Source organism: Fukomys damarensis, unplaced genomic scaffold, assembly GCF_012274545.1.
Source record: "Fukomys damarensis isolate Sample0158 unplaced genomic scaffold, DMR_v1.0_HiC HiC_scaffold_16, whole genome shotgun sequence".
Taxonomy (NCBI): Eukaryota; Metazoa; Chordata; class Mammalia; order Rodentia; family Bathyergidae; genus Fukomys; species Fukomys damarensis.
The window spans coordinates 97,967,443-97,989,976 of NW_022900928.1; the positions used below are offsets into that span (position 1 = coordinate 97,967,443).

General features: G+C 43.0%; 1 protein-coding gene across 3 annotated transcripts in view; it reads left to right on the top strand.

Annotated features, from left to right (window-relative positions):
- Nucleotides 1-22,534, top strand: part of Kiaa1549 (KIAA1549 ortholog) — a 140,841-nt gene that overhangs the window by 111,306 nt on the left and 7,001 nt on the right. For all 3 annotated transcript variants that reach the window (XM_033764510.1, XM_033764511.1, XM_033764512.1), the window contains exons 16-19: nt 2,527-2,841; nt 12,595-12,641; nt 17,147-17,304; nt 22,283-22,428. In XM_033764510.1, the coding sequence (XP_033620401.1) occupies nt 2,527-2,841; nt 12,595-12,641; nt 17,147-17,304; nt 22,283-22,428 (666 nt within the window). The remainder of the gene's footprint in view (nt 1-2,526; nt 2,842-12,594; nt 12,642-17,146; nt 17,305-22,282; nt 22,429-22,534) is intronic.

Here is a 22,534-nt window from a genome sequence, read left to right on the forward strand (position 1 = left end):
ATGATCCCTTACTGTTTTTAAGAGACCTCTCTTTTCATGATCACTGACTGCAATCTTATCTTCTATATTTGAGAGTCTATCTTCGCATTCTTTTATTCTGTTGGGTACACTTTCAATGGAGTGTTTAATCTCCTGGATATCTGTTTGAATGTGTTTTATGGATTCCATTTCTTTCCTATGTTGGGCATTTATTGTTTCAATTTCTTTCTTATGCTAAGCCTTCATGGCTTCTATTATAGTCCTGAGCTCATCTATTTTTTTGTGAGTTTCTGTTCTAGAGTCTCGAATCATGACTTTGATTTTGCTCACCATCTCTATGGTTATCTGGGAAATTATTTCTGTTTTGAATTTTTCTAGAGCCCGATTGATCTGTTTTGTTACTTCCTGTCCTTTGAGTTCAGGGTGTCCTGGTGGTTCACTATTGGCCTTTTAATCCTCATTTGCCCTACTGTTTGCCATTGGTAAATTGGAAGTCTGTCTCTGTATCTTGCTTAAGTGTTTTCTCATTTTTATTTTTGTTGTCGGGCTGTCCTTGGTTTAATCTCTGGGTTATTACCCAAATCTTCCTGATACAGTTGTGCCCTAGCTTCTGGGTCTCTAATGACCCACAGACATTCTCATCTTCATAACGTCAGAGAAAACAGCTCATCTAATCAACCACAATCCTTTATCCCCACTGATACAATCAGCAACACAATATGATCAAGCACAACTTGCAAAATGACCACTTGTGGTAGTCACTAGTCTATCACCCTTAAACCATGTAAATTAAATTGAAATCAAGAAGCAGTCCAAAACAAGAAGCAGTGAACAAACTTTTCAACATAGTGTATTTACCATTTAGGATGGGGCATCAGACAGAGCTAGTACGAGAGGAGTAGATAAGTGAAAGAGTTGGAGAAGGTTTCAGGTGAAGCCAGAGGACATAGAATGACCACACAGTGTTCAGGAAACTGTTAAATTCGAAAGGGATAGACAGAGTAGAAGTGTGAGGACAAGAATATATCTCTTTAACAGTAATAGGGGCTCACTTTCCCTTGAAACCACTGACCCCTGTGTGAGGTAAAATGACAGAAGAAAAGAACATAAAGAAAAGAGAAAAAATGATAAAAGAAGAAATCTGAGTTAGGGCAGGAGCAGAGACAGAAAGGGAGATGAGGGATAATATGGTGGAGCAAGAGACTGAGTTGGGGAAAGAGGACAGAAAGAAAGAGTTTGCAGAGTGGAATGAGAAAAAGAAAAAAAAAGGATTTGAAGGGCCTCTTTCAGACTGTATCTCTGCTGTCATAATACACAACATGCGCAGCCATGTGCAGAACCAAGACCGCTGATCTCAGCTAGCTGATGGCAGAACCCCACGATGCAGACTGACCTTGGGCTGCAAGGCCAGATTGAGTTCCCTGACCTCCTGAATGGTTGAACTCCACAGCGTTCTACTACAGGTTTCCCATGCCCTTTCTTTAAAGATGTTCAAAGTTGGGAGCTCAGAAAAATACCCTTTATGACCACCTCTGCCTCTGCAGAGCAGGCCCAAAGACTGGCACAATCAGGAGGTCTGAGAGTGCCTGTGGGGGTGGGGGAGTTGAGGGAGTTGTAGGGGCTAACTTCCTGGCTCTGGAGTGATGGTGGCTCCCGTTTGGAGAGGGCGTGGCCATCCTTCCTGCGGTGGGTCAGGGTCCAAGCAGGCTCTCCTGGCACTGGAGCCATGGTGGCTCCCGTTTGGAGAGGACGTGGCCATCCTTCCTGCGGTGGGTCGGGGTCCAAGCAGGCCCTCCTGGCACTGGAGCGATGGTGGCTCCTGGTGGGAGAGCAGGAAATAAGATTTTACAAACTTAATTGTGGCTTATATTCTTGCCTCTTAAACAGTGAATGTACAACAGTTTAAACCTTTATTAATGGCTCATGTTGCCCAGAGATGCCACTCTTTTAAAGACAAATGGTTTCTGAATAATAAAATAGCTGCCGTAGTCGGTAGGTATTATCATTGTTAATACACATAGTAGTTTTATTATAGTGACTGCTTTTAGAGATATGTAGGGCACTTTTGTTTTGTTGTTTTGTTTTGTTTTTGTGGTGCTGGGGATTGAACCCAGGGCTTTGCTTATGCTAGGCAAGTGCTTTATCACTGGCTCCACCCCAGTTCGTTTTTTTACTGCTCACAGTGCACAGAGTGTGATAGATACATTTTTATATCCATGCGATGTTTAGTAGGTTTTTTGAAGCATTTACTTTGAAACATGTTTTCTGGTGCCTAGACTTTCAGTAGAAATGTTACTTCTAGGTCCTAAAATACATTTCAGTTAGTTGAGTTTTGCTAGAAAGAAATTGTTGACTATTTCCTAATTAAAGGCATTACCCCTCTTAAAATGAAATACAAATTTTGCAGCTGTCATTTCAAAATTCTGATGATTAGCTTTTTCCTAAATGTCAGGAAAATTGTAAACTCCACTTTGGCCTTAGAGCTCTGTTTTAGAGTTATCACAGGAGCTCACGTCTCTTTCTTCCCTCTGCTGTTCCCCGCTGCAGTCGGACCCCGACCTCCCTGCTGAGGTGCAGACACCGCCATCCTCCACCGACCTGGCCAGGTACCCAGGCCTCCCCTTCCCAGCCTCGCAGTACATCCCGCCCCAGCCGTCTATCGAGGAGGCCCGCCAGACCATGCACTCCCTCCTGGACGACGCCTTCGCCCTCGTGGCCCCCAGCAGCCAGCCCCCCAATGCCTCTGGCCCAGGAGTCCCAGCCGGCCTGCCCATGAACAGCACCCCATCCCGGGAAGACAGGCGAGCCGCCCAGTGGGGGTCCTTCTACAGCCCTGCACAGACAGCCAGCAACGCCTGCAGCGTGAGTACTGCCCTTCTGCAGGCTCTGCGGGGCATGGGGCTGGAGTTGCTACCCACCTGGAGGACTTCATTGCATGGGATTGGAATTAGAGCTCTGTTTTCAGCATCTTCTATAATGTTGGCTGCAGCCTGTTATGCAGCGTTGCTGTCTTGTTCTTTGAGGGGTGCAGAGGGATTTTGTGGAAGCATCGTCCTGGCTCCCCGGCACTGTCAGGAAGTGCAGGTGATTAATTCAAAACATATTCTCAGTTCTGTCTCCCTCAAAGGAACAGTGGAGAATGTGCCGACAGAATTTAGCTTCTTGTGTGACCACCTGGGCCTGGAGGGGCACCTGAGGCTCTGGGAGTCCACAAGGACAGCCATTGGGAAATGTCAGCCTCCCGTTTGGGAGCTGACCTTTCAACGTTTCATCTTCCTCTGTTGTCCTTTTTGTTTCTCATGTTTAGTCAGTCTTTTCAAATTTACCTTCTTAAGACAGAGAAGAAAGTCAAGGAAGAAAAGTTCGTATGATTTTTGATAATTTTAAAAGAGAGGGAATTGAACAACTTAAGTATGACTTATTGACTCCAGAGAGAAGTTAATAAGTCACAATTTAAATTATTAGTGAAGAAGGCTTGTAGTGGCTCTGATTTTGGTATCTTTTTTTTTTTTTCCTGGTACTAGGGATTGAACTCGGGTCCTTGCACTTGCAAAGCAGGTGCAAGAACCACTGAGCTAAATCCCCGGCCCTTGATTTTGTTATCTTTATTGAGGTGGAATTGGATGGCAATAAATATATATTTTAAAAATTCAGATCCCTGAAATTGGTTTGAATTTTCAAAGAAGGTCCTTAGTAGTAGATTGTTTCCCTCAAGGTATGGGAGGCCTAATGCCTGGGATGTAGATAATTGCTACCCTGCAGGGGTAGATACTGTTAAATCTAATCAATTATTGGTTTTAATAGAAAAGTGCAGCTTGGTCCAATAATAAATAGTCCCTAGTCCAAGATGGCAACTGGTAGCTTATAATCTTTGAGGAAATTGATGATACAGAAAAAAAAAATTCAGTGATAAAACAGGTGTGGAGATAGCTGCTGTCTGGTCACTTTAAGCTTCTCTTATTTATCCAGTGTCCACACATATTCATGGAGCCCTGCTGTGTTCAGAACCCTCTGGTGGTTGGGTCGTGTGGACACCGTGGTGTTGTGTTCCTGGGGAGGCTGTGTGAGCAGCCCACACAGTAGCTCCACTGCATTGTGGCCAGTGCTGTGCCAGCAGGGTATAGGAGCACCTAGCCAAGTCTTGAAGAGTTGAGGAAGGGCTTCTGGACAAGATGGTATCCAAGTAGAAGTCTAAAGGATAATTGTTTTCAGTTAAAGAAGAATATTTCAGAAAGTGGGAAACGCGGCAGAGACACACAAAGAACATCGGACAACAAACTCCTAGAGGACATGGAGGAACAGAGTCTGGTTCTACTTCCTTCTTGAAAGATTGGAAAAACTGGATGAAATATATGGGTCTTTATGACTCTGACTGTTAGGCAGCAAAGGACAAGGATTACTGGAAAGTGAGTTGACTTCTACCATTGTTCCAATTTCTGTTGGGAGAGTTTCAAGCCACTGTGTAGAGAAGTGGGCCCAGGTGGAATTGAAGGTCCAGGAAGGAAAGACAGCTGGAGTTCACTGGCAAGCAGTGGGAGAGCAGATGGATGCTTGAGAAGGTATCTGCAGAGAGCTGTCATTGGTGTGCTGAGCAGTCATGGGTGAGGGAACTACACAAGATGGGAGAAAGGAACATCTGAAAGAGTAGAGGAAACAGTCCTCAGAGCTCACACAGTCCTGGGAATAAGCTCTCGATGCAAACTGAGCTGTTGCTCTCCCAAGTCAGATATGGAATCCACAACTCACATGTGACTGTATTGGGACAGGGCCTTTAAGGAGGTTATTAGGGTTCAAGAGCTATAAATGTGGAACCCTGATCTGAAGGATCTGTTGCCCTCATGTGAAGAGGAAGAAACCCTGGTGCTCCCTTTCTACCTTATAATGACACTACCTCAGCCCTCACCAGAAACTGGTCCCTGCCCAAACATTTGTTTAGGACTTTCCAGTTGCTTAAGTCACATATTTGATGGTATTTTGTTATGGCAGCAGACTTTCCTACCAGTCAGAATGGAAGATTTCATAATTCGCAGAACATCAGGTATTCAGAAGAGTTCCGCTCACAGCAGGGGGAGCATTAGCCCCAGATTAAAATTGCTCAGATTCTGTTTAACAAAGCATAAAACCTGAACCCAAACAAAGCTCAAGAATATTTATAGAAACAAAAATATCAGAATCCAATAGGTAAATGGGTAATGTTGTGATGTCAAAGCTAACCAGAAAGGATGGTCTCTTCAGTAAAAGCAAAGAAGAAAGAAAATGACATCATTACTAGGATGGCCATTGTCAAAAAGATAAGAGATAAGAAATTGTCAATTGGCATTGACACAGAGCGAAGGGAACCCTAGCGTACTGTTAGTAGGAAAGTAGATTAATAGCCATTACAAAGGCTTCAAAAGAAATGAAAAATAGATCTGCCATGGTACCTAGTAGTTCTCTTTCTTAGGTGTATGCCCAAAGGAGACACAATTACCATTTTCCATGATCACTGTATCATTATTCACAAAACCAATATATGGAAACAACCTAAGTGTCTATCAGTCAATAAGTGGATAAAAACACAGTACAAGGCATAATAAAAAATGTTTTGGGTGCTTATATTTTAAAAATTCCAGTAAAAGACACATTGCCATTAATCCCCCTCAAAATCCTTCCTCCCTCTTGCTTTGAACGTGCTTACCTCATCGTCCTTAGCACTTGCTGAAGCAGTTTTGGAAGTTCTCTTTTGTGAGTGTCTTTAGTTGCACTGTCATGGCTGCCTTGATGTCCTGAATCCATTCAGAACTTTTGCCTTTCATGGTGATTGCGGAAGAGCCAGGTGGGCAGATCCTTACTCAGGAGTGGGGAGGTAGGCTGCCCCCAGCTTTGTGCACCAAGCTCTTCCCTGCCCTCAAGACACTTAAGGCAGCACCTGTGGCTGTCAGTATTTTGAGCCCAGGCCATCCTGGCTAGGCCAGGGATGAGGCTCCAGCTCCAAATGTGAGGCCTTGGCCTGTGATTGAAGATGTTGCATGTGGAATCTTGAGCTGTGTGTAGTTTATTTTTTTCTTGTGTTAGCACATTGAGGTTTGTTTGGGGGGAAGTGGTACGTGCATATAACATATCTTGGTCATTTTCCATCCTTACCCCTCCCTTACCTCCTCATTTCCCCTGTACATTAAGTTTCTAGTGGAGAAATCAAGGCTCTGATCATTTTTAGTATGAAATTGTGATTTATTTCTGTTTGTCACTCATCATAGAAACATTGTGATGGACACAGAGGAGATAGTCTATTGCCAAAGGCCTACATCATTAAAATGATGACATACCTTTCAAAAAAGTAAAAAAGGTCATCTGATACAGAGTAAAACTGGTTATGGGATGGGAGACTATAGGAAATGGAAAGTATAGTTTCAAGGATACAAAGTAGCAGCTACATAGGATGAATGAATCTAGTGATCTAATATACAGTAGGAGATGACATTAAGGTTTTGGTTCTTTTTTTTTTTTTTTTTTTTTTAAAGTGATCTAATACAGTAGGAGATGACATTAAGGTTTTGGTTCTTTTTTTTTTTTTTTGGTACCGGGAATTGAACTTGGGACCTTGCGCTTGTGAGGCAGGTGGTAACACCACTGAGCTAAATCCTCTGCCCCAATAAGATATTTTATTAGAGATTTTTTCCTAAATATATTTTAGCTGCTCTTCACTAAAGTAATTCTGTGAGATGATAGATAGGTTAATTTGCTTCACTCTGTTAGCTGTTTTGCTGTGTGTGTGTGTGTGTGTGTCATATAACATCATGTTACAAAATCTCAAATATGCACAATGAAATGTATTTTTTTAAATGGTTGAAAGTTTTCCAAATTTCATACAAACTGTAAATCCACAGATCTATAAGGCTAGATGAACCCAGCACACGAGAAACGAGAAGAAAACTCTACCAAGAAACATCATAATCCTATTGCTTAGGACAAATACTAAAGATCTTGAAAACAGCCAGAGAGAGCTGGGGATTTAGCTCAGTGGTGCTGCTGCCTGCCTCCCAAGCATAAGGTCCTAGTTCAATCCCCAGTACCAAACCAAACCAAATGAAACAACAAACAAAAACAAAACAGCCAGAGAAAAAGGACACCGCAAATACAGTGGAAGAAAGATAAGGAAGGCAGCAGGATTCTCATTATCCACAGGCTGATGCAGGGGCAGCAAACCATACAGAGCTGAAGAGAAAGTATGGTCATCCTAGATTCTATATCCGGCCAAAACAGCTTTCAAAAACTAAAGTGACATAAAGAGTTTTCACCATAGGAAGCTGAAAGAGCACATCACCAACAGACCTACACTGTAAGAAATGTTACAGTGAGTCGCCAGGGCAGAAGTAAAATGATACTAGAGGAAGACTTGGCGCACATGAATGAAGAGCCCTAGAAAGGTAAATATGTGGGTAATTATTTTTTAAAAAACTTTCTTCAGGGCCAGGGATTTAGCTCAGTGGTGCTGTGCCTGCCTTGCAAGCTCAAGGCCGTGAATTTGATCCCTGGTACCAAAACAACACAAAACAAAAACTTGCTTCATTATTTAAAGCTTTTAAAAAGATAATTGACTGTTCAAAATAAGAGTAATAACAATATATTGTGAGGCTTCTAATATATAAGTGAAATGTATGAAAACAATACACAGCCCAAGAGGGGAGAGATTGAAGTTTCTGTTTCAGTGTCATGCTGTACATAAAGTGGAATAATAGGGCCCAGTAGTAGACTATGGTAAGGGAAAATATGTAACATAAACCTAAAAGTGCATTATTAGTTTATAAACCAATAAATGAGTCATAATAAAATTGTAAGCTGGGCATGTACACACCTGTATTCCCTGGAAGGCTGAGGCGGGAGAGTATTTGAGCCCAGTTCAGACAACTTAGCAAGACACTGTGTAAAAAGGAAAAAAAAAAAAAAAAAAAGCCTAAAGAAAGAAGAAAAAGGGAACAGAAAATGGATGAAAAAAAATGGAAAACAGATATCAAAATGGTTCATTTAAATCCAGCTCTGTCAATAATCACATTAAATGTGAAGGATCTAAATATCTCTGTGAATGGGCAGAGCATGTCAGATTGTATAAGGAGCAAGGTCCAAGCATACAAATAAATAATCATTGTAGTAAGGTAGTCAGTTCAGGAAAACACAGTATCTTAAATGTTTCTGTGCCTGGTAATACATGAAGCAAAACCCAGTAGGACCACAGGTAGAAAGAAATCCACAGTTATAGTTGGAGATGTCAGATTCTCTCTCTTGAAACCAGTGGAACAGATAACACGGAAAGTCTGTAAGATAGCAAAGACTAATTCTCTTGCAAAAAGCATTCTTCACAACAAGAGCAGAATGTATAATCTTTCAACAGTATACAGAACTTGTACTAAAAAAGACCATATTCCAGGCCATAAATGTAATCTCAGCAAATTAAAGAAGATTTAAATTATACAAATAGCCCAATAAAAACTTCACCAAAAAAGATATAAGGAACAGATGATTATAGGAAATATGCAAATGAAGAGATGCCTCGCATCAGTAGTTTCTTAGGGAAATGCAAAGTGAATTGCAGTGAGGTAGACCAATGGACTTCACACCTGTCGGCGTGTTTAAAATGCCTAAGCCTGACCACGCCAAATGTTGACAACAATCTGAGGAACTGAAATACGCACCAACTGCTGGCGGGAATGTAAATCAACAAAGCCTCATCGAAAACCAGTTTGGCAGTCTCTTAAAGAGTTAAACATACACCAAACATGTGAACTAGCCATTAGCTTCCTAAGTATTTACCCAGGAGAAATGCAACATTTTTCAGACTTCTACATCGTAACAACTTTGTAATAGACTGACATTGGACACAACCAAAATGCTCATCTGCTGGTGTGTGGATAGACCTGTGTTGTATCCATATAATAGAATATTACTCAGTGATAAAAGTGAATTATTGACATACACAAAACATGATTGGATTTCAAAATAATTAGGCTGAGTGGAAAAAGCCAGAATAAAGGAAAAGAATGTATGGTATATGATTCCATTTATAGACAGTTCTAGAAAATGAAAAATCTACTGTGACAGACGGCAGATCAGAGTTGCCCAGGCAGGGGCCACAGGTGAGAGACAGGCATGGCGTGGAGGGATTTTGAGGGGTACCCGGAAACTCTGGGGGTGATGGATGTGTTCATTATCTTGATTGTAGTGGTGGCTTGTGTGAAGATACCAGTGATGGCGAAACTTTCAGAGCTTTCAGTGATAACAGACAGCCTGCTGCAGCCTGCTTGCCCCAAGTTCGCCCCTACTGGTATAGACATGTCAAAACTGATAAGCTTGTATTTTTTAAATGTGTGCAGTTTATTGTATGTCAGTTATAACTCAATAAAGCTGTTAAAAACTTCTTCCCAGAAATGCGCATCGTTGTCCAGGGTTCTCCAGAGAAATAGAACCAATAACAAGTGTGTGGAGAAAGGGAGAAAGGGGAAATGGGAACTCGTGAGCTAGAGAAAGACTGATAATGAGGAACTGGCTCCCATGACTGTGGAGGCTGAGGACCACCATGATCTGCTCTTGCAAACTGGAAAGCCAGGAGGGCTGGTGGTGCCATCGTAAGGTCTGAGAGCCAGATTCCAACCTGAATCTGAAAGCCTGAGGACCAGAATCTCCAAGGGCAGGAGAAGTTTGAGGTCCCAACCCAGGTCAGACGGAGGGTGAACCTTTCTTGGCCTTTTGATTGCATTTGGGCCCTCGATGGGTTGGGTGAAGCCTGCTCACACTGGGAGCACCAGTTGCCTTACTAAGTCCACCAATCCAAATGCTGATCTCGTCCGGAAACACCTCCCAGACACGCACAGATACAGCGTAGCCAGCTATCCAGGTGTGCTGTGGCCCGGTCAAGTGGTTTGTGACGTTAACCACCATCCATGGTGACTTCCCTGCCGTGGAATCAGTTCCAGATGACCAGTACAGAGGGGCCAGTGAACCTGGTGAGATGCGGTGGCAGGACAGGACAAGCCTACCCTTCATCCCGAGGGTGACAGCTGGACGCTGTGGGGCCTTGGTGACAGGTCAGTCCCGTTTCAGACAGAGGATGGTGGCAGAGTGCAAAAACAGAGGCAGGGGACAGGAAGCTGGTGTGATGGTGTGGGTGAAGTTGGTGGCTGCCCTAGTGTGACACTGTGGGTGGACTGGGGAGTGAGTTGGAAAGGCTTCTCCTGTGGCATCGTTGGTGGCACTGAGCCAGCATGGAGGAGAACTGATGACACAGGAAAGGGGGCCATGGCCCCCAGTGCCAGTGGAACAGTCGTCTTCAGAAATGAGGGGTACATTTCTTCCAGCCCAGTGGAGGGAGGAAAGTAAAGTGGGTACATTTGAAATCAAGTTGTGGTTGGATGGCAGGAGGCAGAGGAAACGGCCAGCTTTTGGCTTCTGTCTTCCCAGATCAGGGGCATAGGAATAATTTCTTAGCGTGGAGGTCCTGGTTGAATTGACCGTCATAGAATTACTGTAGCTAAAGCTAAAAAATCTCTAATTTTGTTGCCCAGCATCCAGACACCCCAGGGTAGACAGTGAGAAGATGGGCAGGAGATGTGTGGCCTCACACTGACAGGGAGAGAGAGAGCCCTGATGCCTGTGCGGCATCCTCTTGACTCCCCAAGCCTTCACACTCCCCAGGAGCTTTGCAGTAGCTTCTCAAGGCCTGCAGGACTCTGGGCTGGATGCGGCTGGTAGGGGGTGCAGAGTTGTTGGGTGTGGAGTTGGCTGGGTGCCGAGGGCCTGAGACCTTAGGCGTGTGTGAAGGGTGATTGCAGGGGGACCTGCCCAGGGCCTCTCACTTAGTCCTGGGTTTCCCAGTGGGTCCTCGGGCCTGAGCAGGGACCCTGCTGGCCTGTAATGGTGCTCCTCTCTGCCTCCCACTTCTGTCCTTGGCCCTCCTCTTCCAACCCCGCCACCCCACAGCCTGCTTCTCTAAGGGAACAGGAACAGTAGTCACACTGTGCTGCCAACATCCCGTTTTTCACTGGGCCCCCACTTTTCTCCATTTCTAGCAAGAGTCTGTTCCCTTGCTTGTTAGGTTTCTGCTGATGAGTTTTGAGCAGTAATTACTGACAGATTTGTGTTCCTGTTTTTATTATCTTTTCCTGGTGCTTGGGTGTCAAGGATCAGAGTCCCACCATCATGCCTTAATCTTCCATGTTCACCATGAATTCAAATTCATAGTAAGATTATTATTTTTATTATTTTTGGTACTTGGGATCCAACTCTGGACCTTGTACTTGCAAGACAGGTGGCAGCACCACTGAGCTAAATCCCTGGCCCTCATAGTAAGATTTCTTAGTAAACATTGTTACTCTGTGGTTTCCTCGCTTGGGATTTTTGGTGTCATCTGATGTAGTCTGGTGAGAGCGATAGCAGTTTGGCCTAGTGGGAAACCAGACCTCTGGTGTCTAATGTCTGTGCCTGTGCCTTTCAGGTTGTTGCTAGAATGGAGCTAGAGTTACCATTTGTTGCTGGGAGAAACCTGATCACCCTTTATTTGCTTCTTCTGACTGAAGAAAAAAAAAACAAAATGCAGGAATGTGGATTTCAAGGTGCCTTCTATCACCGCGTGGGTCTTTCTGTCCCAGCTGATGACATTTGGCACCATTGGCCAGCACAGAGGAGGAGTTGGTTAGGCATTGGGGGCCTGGCAGCCCGCTCACGTTCTGCTTCTGCAGTAAAGCCTCATTCCCTCTCGAGTGGTCGGCTCTGGGCCCCTGAGCTGAGACCTTTTCTAAGTAGACCTTCCTGTCTTGCTGTACGTACCTCAGGCCCATCAGAGACTGCACAACCATTTGACTTGCCTTTCATGCTTTCTTTGCATCTTTCCTGTTTTTACAGAATTCTAAAACATGGTACCACTTTTTTGTTATTTTGGGTCTTTTTTTTTAGAAGGTCTTGCTCTGCAATCCAGGCTGGGACTCAAGTTGAGATCCTCCTACCTCAGCCTCCAGAGTACTGGGATTATAGGCTTCACCACACCTGGTTACAGCTTTTGATGGGTTAGTTTCTGGGGGTGTTTAAGTTGCTGGTGGACTCCTGCTGGATCTGGCGACTGTGGTAAGGGAGTCCTTTGTGCTACATGTAGCCATTTACACCACTTCTCAGCAGAAGATATGGTTTATAACAATGGAGCACAGAGAGCTGAACAGGTGCAGAAAACTTGTCTTATTATTAAAATTTTTAGTCATATTGTACAAAAGGAAAGAGCTACAAAGTAGTTATATAGTTTTTTTGTTTTGTTTTTGTGGTGCTGGGGATTGAGCAGTGGTGTCTGCTGTATTGCCCTAGGTGGTCTGAAATGTATGGATTCAAGAGATTCTCCTGCCTCAGCCTCCTAAATGCTGGCACTACAGGTGCCACCACCCCTAGCTTTCGTTTTGTGTTTTTTAAAGCCTGGTAGCTTAATTCTCCAAACTGAAACTCAGAGCCTTACTTGAATGCCCTGGTAACATGCTAAGTTTTAATGAGAAAATAATTGTCCTGAAAGTTGATCCTACAAGCCTCAAAGTTTATACATTTGCTGTTGTCACTTTATAATAAGTATAGAATACTAATCTTCATGTTATTTTGAATTTCTTCCAGAGATATGAAGACTACGGAATGACTCCCCCATCTGGCCCATTGCCAAGGTGAAGTTTTCTGAACAAAATATATTGTGACTTTCTCACACGGGCTGCTATCTTTTTAGTTTTGTGAACTTGTGTCTCTAACCATCGTGAGCATGTGCAGAACTCCGAGATGTGTGCTTTCTCGATATAATGGAAGAGGCAGGGAAGCAGTTGGGATTTCAGCTCTGCTCTGGCAATGGCAGACAGGAGAAATCTCTGCCTTGGCCTATAGTGCACTGAAGAGAAAAGTCGCAGTGGAGGTTATGACACATTCTAAACTGAGTAATAATGAAAATGAAACACTGTGGGATATAGCAATAGTTGTGCGGCTATGGCAGTGTTCCAGGGAGTAAGGGGGAATTTGTTGCCTGAAATGCATCTGTTTGGAAGAAAATGGATAAAAATCAACAATCTAACCTTTCACCTCAAGATGTTAAAGAGAGTAAATGAAGCAGCAGAAGAAAGTTCATAAAAATATAAACTAGCAAAATAGTAGAATTAAGGGAATTTATTAGATGGCTAACTAGCAGGACAAAATTGCAAGGTAAATAGATATAAGATCAGTTTACAAAACTGTTTTATTTCTGCGTATAAGCAACAGACAGAAAATATGAGTCAAAGATACTATTTAAAGTAGGATTGTTTCCCAAAGGGATCTTTTCTTATTTCTTTGTTTGTTTTTTGAGAAAATATAAAGCTCTGACAATAGCCAAGAGAAAGGCTTTGAGAAAGAAGAATACGGTATTGGACTATTCTCAGTATAAACTAGAGTGTTAAGACAGTGAGGTGTCAACAGACCACTGGAACGGAATAGAGACAGTGTAGATAGAGCTGCCCAGTGAATAATTGGTTCATCATAAAGATGGATTTTCAGAAAAAGAGTGAATCTCAGAAATCAAACTCAGCTAGCCTTTCAGTGACCTTTCAGTCACTCAAAAGTAGGATTGTTACCTTCTTCCTCCTTCCTTTTTCTGTCATTTTTCTTTATTCTCCCTGAATTTCAAAAGGGTTTGCATCCTCTCCTACCCAGGCATAACCTTTGGCCCAAAAGGAACAAAAGCAAAAGAGTCCTGGTTAGTTTAGGTGATAAGGGCAGAAGTTACAGATAAAGACAGGCTGGGCATGGAGGCACACACCTTCACTCCCAGCAACTCAGGAGACTGAGGCAGGAGGATCTCCTGAACCCTAGAGTTCAAGCTGGCCAGGGTAACATAGTGAGACCCCCATCTAAAGGCAAAACAGTCAAAAACCCCAAATCAAAACAAAACAACAACAAAAACACAGATACACCCTATGATCTAGTTAGTCCAGTTCTTTCTAGGTATAAATAATGGTCACTTTCCGAAATGTTCTTATTTAGATGGTAAATTTTATGATCACCCATGTCAAAAGATTCTAGAGTGTTTGTATTGCACTGAACTCTGAGCACACAAGAAAGGTAAAAGAGATGTGAGTGTAGCAGGAGAGGGCTAGAAATTGTGGTTGGGTTGAGGAGGGAACTCCTAGATTTGCCGTCAGGGATGGCAAACCCCTTTCTGAGTCCAGCTCAGTCAGCGGCTCTTATTTAAAGAGTGGTCAGATCATCTAGGTTTTGACTTATGAGAAATGTTCCAGGATAGGAATGCTCGTCCATCTACATCCTTATCCAGCTGGATGGATCTGTTAATTGCAAAGAACTGTAATAGACTATAATCTCTTACTCTTGAGTTTCTTAGGAGTAATTTTGAGGGTGGGGTTCTCAGACCCTTAAGAGGGGCTGTGAGATCCTGATGGGGTCTGCAAGGTTAAAAGTTTTCACAATTATGTTAATACCTTATTTGCCTTTTTCATCAGTGTTGATGTTTGCACTAAGGTGGGTCAAAGCCTGGTGTCTCTGCAGGAATCCGGGTGGTGTCGCCCCCCATGGTAGCGGTGATGGGCTACATCACCACTGTACAAATGCAGTTTTTAAAAAGCCAGAGTTAGGTTAACGTGTCCGAACCAGCCTACAAGCTTGAACCTGACCAAGGGGTGATAAGGACGAAAACCAGAGAGACAGAGCGGTCAGGGAGCGGGTGTCTCCCTTCACCACAGAGCCCCAAATGACTGGCGCACTTGGCTTCATTCGCTCAGACACGGGCATGAGCAATTAGAGTTCTGCAGGGTTCATCTGTCTCCCACCCTCCTCGGTACTTCTCTGGGCAAACAGCTTTACCTCAGGTGTTTTACTTCTCCCTGCAGCGTGTCCGCACTCTGGCACGCCCTCCTCCTTCTCAGTGCTCACGGAGGAGGCCACTTAGGCCTCATTTTTCGCATCTGGTCTCCCATAGATATGTCCTTAAGAAGTCCCGAAAAATTCTTAAATTTAGCAGGGCTCAGTGACGCACATCTATGATCCCAGCACTCTGGGAGGCTGAGGAGGGAGAATTGCAAGTTGAACTCAGCCTGGGCAACTTAGTGACTTAGACCATGCCTCAAAATAAAAAATTTTAAAAAGTAAAAAGGGCTGGATACATAGTTGAATGTGAAGGCCCTGGGTTTGATTTCCCTGTATTGCAAGACATACATACATACATACGTACATAAATATTGGTTTTATTCATCCTAGGCCTTTGGGTCTTTATGTGATAAAAGAGGAAGCACCACCTGAATAAGGCACTTCTGCTGAATATGGATTCTTCAAAGAAAGCCCTTGCGTGCTTGAGATAACCAAACCAATTGCCTCCTTGCTTTTTACTTGAACAAACACTTTGCAAAATTGCTGTGCAGACTTCAGAGTTTGGCAGATGCTGGTTTACAAATGACTAAAGTAAGCCCATTACTTCAAGGAAAACAACAGTCAGTATTTGTTGCCATGGTGAAATTGAGCTTTCAAGGAAAAAAATCAATTTAGGAAACTTGTCAGCCCCATGGGTTTGGTGGCATGCTGATACTTACAGACTTTACTAGGTGAGAGCAGCAGGTGACACTAGGTAGGGCCAAGAACGAATGGGGTTTCTTGATACTGTGAAGTGGAATGTATTAATACCCAGTGAGGTTCACAACTCAGTGAACTGGCATTTTCCAGACGACAAATGCTGTAAAATCGTGAGTGGGTTAATGATCACATTCAAAATGCAAGACAAAGGAATGGGTTTAATGTAGCAGAGTATGAAAAATTCTTGATGCTGTTTCTTAGATTCAACATTGCATTTTAGTGTGGTATCAAAAGAACAAAAATGTTTTTGAATATTATCATAAAAGGCTTATATTCTTTCTGTTTCTGAGAACATATTCTGTGTCTGTGAGAGTAGATTTTCATCCTAAAATAACAAATGCCAACTGATTGAATATGAAATATGTGAGGATCATTTTTTTCACTAATTTTGGGGGAGAGGGGTTGAAGAATATAGTTAAGTTCATAAAAATTGTTAACATTAATATATAATATGTTTGTTGTTGTTTGGTTTTTTGAGACAGGGTCTCCCTGTGTAGTTCTGGCTGACCTTGAAATCACTATGTAATCCAGGCTGGCCTTGAACTTGCAGCAGTCCTTCTGCCTCAGCCTCCTGAGTGCTGGGATTACAGCTGTGTGCCACCATGCTTGGCCCATATTTTTAAATGAATTTTTAACATAAGATTTAAAATTTTGCTTAATTTCTAATAAAGTACTTTTTTGTATTTTTGTTTGTTTTTAATTGTAAGACACAGTCTTACTTGAACTCACTTTGTAGCCCAGGCTGGCCTCAAACTTGCACTTATCCTCCTGCCTCAGCCTCCCAAGTGCTAGGATTATAGGCATGTGCCATCACACCAAGCCTAATACATTAAATATTGATAGATCTAATCCATATAAACAAATGCTCTTGGGAGTCCTCATTTTGTTTTTTGTACCAAGGGCCTCTATCCCTGAACTAAATCCTCAGCCCTTTTTATTTTTTGAGACAGGGGCCTCCTTAAATTGTCAGGCTAGGTTGAACTTACAATCCTCCTGCCTCAGCCTCCTGAGTAGGTGGGATTGCAAGTGAGTGCACTGTGCTCAGCTCCTCAATGTATTTTTATGTAATGTTAAAGTGTTCTGAGATCAAAAAGTTAAAAAACCCTGCTTAAGAAAGAATGCTGGTTTTCAGCTTTGATGGGCAGCCAGACAGACCATTGCACAGAGTTTCTAAAAAAGCCTGGGATGCACTGGAGGTTCTGTTTGACTGTGGGGTGCTGAGTGGGCATCGGTATTTTTTAAGTCCCCCAGGTGATGTTAATGTGCAGCCAGGACTGAGAATCTCAGAGTTGGGGCAGGCCTGGTGGTTAACAGATCCTGGAACTTGACTGTGCCTTCCTGTGGTCTAGGAAGTAATACATCCCTTTTTATGCTTCTTTTTACTGGAAGGGATGGATTCAGTCACCCAGCGCAGTTTGTTAGGGTCCCTGTCTTCCAGCTTCATGCGACACACTCAGGGCCAGGGAGCAGGAGAGGAGCTGGCTAAGCAGAGAGCAGTCTTCATTCTGAGGGGCGAGGGGGAGCCTAGTCAGACCCCAGAGTCGTGATGCCCGCTGTGCTTTGCTTTCAGGCCGGGTTTTGGCCCTGGGTTGCTGCCATCTTCTGAGCTGGGGCCCCCGGACCCTCCCCAGCCACAGGCGGCCGCGGAAGCCCCTTTTGCTGCCCGAGGGGCCTACTCCGAAGAGATGCCATCGGTGGCCCGGCCTCGGCCCGTCGGGGGCACCACAGGTACGTGGGCTGTGGAGCTGTGTCCAAACTGGGACGCTGCTGTGGGCTGGGTTGGAAAGGAGGGTCAGCATCGTGGAGTGAACAGGCCGCCTCCGCCATCTGCTGTGCCCCTGGGCGGGGCAGAGGGCATGGCGGGCCTGTGTCTCCAAACTGGTGGCCTGCGTGCGGTGTGGTCCACTTCTTCAGGGAGGACTTTTGTGCACCCTTCCAGAAACGGGGCTATTTCAGAGCACTTGCGATGGAGATTATAAAGTCATACAATAAATACATTTTGTTTTTAATTCTAAAATATATTTAGTTAATCTGAGGAACATTTTGTGAAAGTTTGGTTTATTTACAATTCTCTAATACGTAGTATATTCCATATAAAGATCCATGTTTTTAAAGACCGCAATTAAAATGTAGTGATTACATTTATTTTCATGTATTTAGTTTTGGATTTTATAAATAGTTATTAGTGAATTTGCATTCAATAATCTAACTCCTTAGCTTTTGACACTCTTGAATATCTGTGAAAAGGAAGAGCTTTCTGAATTTTAGGAAAGGAAAAAACAAATATGAATAGTGTTTTCTGATTCAGTATCCTAAATAATGACAGCTAGGTTAGGAATTAATGTATTTTTCAGAAAATGAGGAAAGAAAAGAAATTAGAGTCCTCAGAGAGTTTTAGGTTAATTGTTGAAGCTCTTTTTATTTATTTATTTATTTTTGTACTAGGGATGGAACCAGGGCCTTTGCACTGAGCTACATCCCCAGGATGTTTAGTATTTTTTGCTTTGAGACACGGTCTTGCTAAGTTGTCCAGGCTGAGCTTAAACTTGCAATTTTCCTTTCTCAGTCTCCCAAAGTGCTGGGATTACAGGTGTGTGCTGTCATACCCAGCGTTGAGGTGTTTTATAGCAGAGGCTAGGTCACCCCATCAGTTCACCTGAGGTCCATCTTGTACCCTAAATACCAAATTACTGTTTCATTGTACAAAACTCATAAGCAGTTGATACTATGAAAGCTCTTTCTGTAAATGCTACTCTATGTTTGTAAAAATCTCTATATGGAGGAGAGGGCATAGTTCAGTGATAGTTTGCTTGTCTAGTATGCTGGAGACCTGGGATTTGATCCCTAAGCACCAGAAAAGAGCAAAAACATCAGTGAAGTTTAAGGTCCCAAGTTCTTCGTTGGTCTTGTACAGCTCTGCATACTTTGAATGATTCTTAAAGTTCAATATCCTCTTACTGTGTTTTATTACAAAAGCTCAGTCACTCTTATTTTCCTCATTCATTTCTTCATTTTTTATTAGTACATGTTTGCAATATACAGTGATCACATTCATTGTGGAAAATTGGTACATGTGCATGACTCATCTTAATTCTTTTTTCATCCTCTCCTCCCTCCCCATCTCTGTCCTTTTTTTGGTGGAGGTACACAGGAATCAAACTCAAGACCTTGTGCTTGCCAGGCAGGTGCAGCACTGCTGAGCTAAATCCCCAGTCCTCTGCCCCCGTCTCTTGATCCCCTTCCCATTTAAAAAATATCTACTGCTCTCTACTTCCTATATTTATCTTTTATTTACTCTTTATTTATATTTTAGGTTTCTCATATAAGAGAAACCATGTGATACTTAAGCTTGTGTGTCTGATTTATTTCACTTAATATTCTGGTCTCAAGGTGCATCCATTTGCCTACAGATACTTGAAGTTTACCCTTCTTTGTGTCAGAGTAATATTCCATGGCACGTAAATACATTTTCTTTATCCATTCATCTGTTGATGGACATATAGGCTGCTTCCAAGATTTAGCTATTACGAATTATGACTGAAGTGTTAAAGGAACCATTCACGTTGATTTATTTTGCTATTGTGTAATTTTCTGGAGAATACATAATGTCAAGAAACTAGGCCAATTCCAATTTTGCAGTTAATTGTTGGTATTTTTTTCCATTGTGGTTTTCTAAAAAACTCTTGTATCTTACATATCTGGTAGCCAACCAGATAACATCCTGTATCCTGATGGTGTGTGGCTTTCTAGAATTTCCAGATGCTGTGCTTTGCATGGAGTCTCATTTCTTCTGTAACTGCTGCATGTTGAGACTTTGCTGCACAGCATAAACACTAAACAAAATTCAGATGTATTGATTTTTAATTAAACTATCTAGATGAACATAGAAATTATATGAACCAACCGTTTGAAGAGGAAGTTACCATATCTAATGCTTTATAATCAGAAATGAAATTGTAAACTGTTAAGGTTTATTAGAATTACATTTTTGACTATAGAAAATTATCAAATTGTATAGATCTAAAAAAAAAGCACCTAGGGAGCACAAGGTCCTGAGTTTGACCTCCAGTACACACAAAAAAAAGCACCTAGGGAAAATTTACAGCATGTTTTGGCCCCGAACTTTTTTTTTTCAGTCATGGGACTTGAACCCATGACCTTTGAAGGTGCTACATCCCCAGACCTTTGTTTTTGGGACCTCTTCTCACCAAGTAGCTAAGTTGCCCAGCCTGAGTTTAAACTTGCAGTCTTCCTTCCTAAACCTCCCAGAGTGCCACACCCGAGTAAGAGGTGTTTTAATTATAGAGGCTAGTGCATAGAAATTGGCAAACAGGCAAACCTCAAAAGTAAGTGAGCAAAGGGTGGTAAGAAAGAGTTCAGAAAAGAAATATGTGCATGCATGTGTGTGCACACGTGCCCTATAAAAAAGCTAGCCAAGAAAAGGGCCCAGTTTTGAGAATAATTAAAGAGATACAAATTAAAACTCTGAGGCACAGTTATGATTGTGAAATTATTTTCATAAGAATGGTGTGGTAAAGTTTGCAGTTTCCTCATCTGGATGATGGAGGTGATTAATACTCAAGGGCTATAGTTGCTGGCTGAATAAAATAGCAGATGTAAAGTGCACGTAATACTTCCTGGCATATCTAATACTTTGAATAATGTACTCCATTTTTATGATTACTGTTACATTCTTTCCAGCAGTGGTATAAATCATTAAATATTTTAAAATAATTTGGCCTTAGGACTCATGAACATTTATTTAGTTATTTCACTTCTGGGAATCCAGGATCCCCCTAACTCCCAAATCCAAAATACTGGGGGAAAAACTACGTGTGCTAAGATGTTTATCCCAGCATTATTTAGAACAGCAAAGCACTGTTAACTCCCTAGACAACCAGTGTGAGTGCATCCGTGGATAAATTACGCAGCTTTTTAAAATGAAGAGGTTATAGAAAGCCAGAAAAGAGGAATTTTAAGATTCAGCAGTTGCTGCCTGTTGGTTGGTACTCAGCCTCTTTCCTGGTTTCAGATCCTTGAAGTGACTTTCTAAGGTAGTTTCTAAAAGTTTCAAGTGAGGATCTGGGCCCTGTAGGAGTGATGGATGCTCCACGTGCTGTGGCTTGTCACAGGTGGGGCTCCAGGCTTTCTGGGCTGCACATCAAATTGGGGGAATTCTGTGTTGTATGGTTAAAGGAAGATACTAAGTCATAACTAGATTATGATTTCAGCTACATGGAGTTTCACACAAAAGGTTGCTGTCCCCAGGCCCAGTTGATCGGACTGTTGAAGTGCTGGAGAGTACCAGGCTCTGTGGCTATATTTACAGCTCCTTGGAAAATCTGCTTGGCTGATGTCTGCTGATCAGACAGTGCCAGAGGCCCATACAGCTTTAATATTGCCATGAATTTTCAGTAATGGACAGTGTTTACGTAGAGTTGCTTGCTGTGGCAGAGGTCTGGACAATTTTCTGTGACCTTTAGTTATCATTATATATCCAGATAAAATTGCTGAGGAGCTCTTGCTTTAAAAATGTAGGTGGTTACTTGAGGTTGATCACCAGACAGCAGGAGTAGGAGGTGAAGAGCCCTGTGAACTCTTGGGACCTGAACATTGCTGATGAATCTGATGATAAGTGTATTAATTCACAAGTTCTTAAGGATCACTTTTGAGGGCTTAGGGTATAGCTCATTAGTAGAGTGCTTTCCCGGCATGCTCAAGGCCCTGGGTTCTGTCCCCAGAACTGTAAACAAATAAAATAATTAAGTAAAGATCATCTTTTTCCTCCCTCCTTTAATTTGCAGTGTAGAGATATTTCCATATGCCAAAAGTTGACAAGGGAGGAAAACATCTAACACGCGGCTTTCAGAGCTACACAGGGCCATAGATATCCCAGGGTAGGGGAGTTAGGGCCAGGGAGCTGGCTGGTGTGGCCCCTCAGCTGACCACGCAGGGTGATGGGTAGCACCTGTGCTTTGGCTGAGCTCTGGGAACAATGTGAGTATAAATGACTATAATGTTTTGAATTCAAATAAATACATTGTATTTGCCTGGCTTAGTCACTCTTTCTGTCCTAGAGACACAATACCCACAATTTAAAGGAGAGGTTGACTTTGGGTCGCAGTTTGTAGAGTCCATTGTTGGTGGCTCCAAGGTGGGATGGCATGGTGGAAGGGAATGCTCACCTCACGGCAGACAGAAAGCAGAGTGAGGGGAGGAAGTGCCGCCCTTCCAGGCACCGCCCCAGACACCCACCTCTGATCCTAACAGCAAGTCAACTGTCAGCCGCATTATCCAGTCACTTCCCAGTAGCCCCACTTACAGGGGGCCTGAAGCTCTTGGGGGTCATCTAGATACAAACTGTAACATTGCCTAATTTAAAAAAAAGCTTATTATTATACATTCAGCTCCTTGTGAATCTCAAAGCTACAAGTGCAAAGGAGCCACCTTTCTTCCTCTTTGTGGCTCCAAGCCTTTTGCTCCTTTTTTCCAGTCAGTAAGCCCACCCTAGCTGTAAACCAGCAGACACAAGCAGAATGTGAGCCTTCACCCCCAGGCCTCTGGTAAGGACAGGAATAGGAGCAGCCCTGTACATAAAGGTAGGGAAAGACACACATGGCCCATTTGTTTAGGAAATGCCGTATCTGGAGCAGCCTGAGCACTGTGTTTGAACACTCACCAGCCCGCTGTACTGTGTTCCTTCTAGGCTCCCAGATCCAGCATCTAACACAGGTAGGCATCGCCAGCAGGATTGGGGCACAGCCGGTGGAAATCCCGGCTGTGAGAGGCAACCAGTATGGGGGCCCAGGCTGGCCTGCTTACAGTGAGGACGACCCTGGACGGAGAGAGGCCGTGAGTATCTGGGCCTTGGGTCCTCGTTCTGTCTAGCCCCTGAGCACGTCACTCCTTTGACGGTCTGTTTTTAAAACCTGTGCTTCAAAAAAAGCTTTCATCTCCC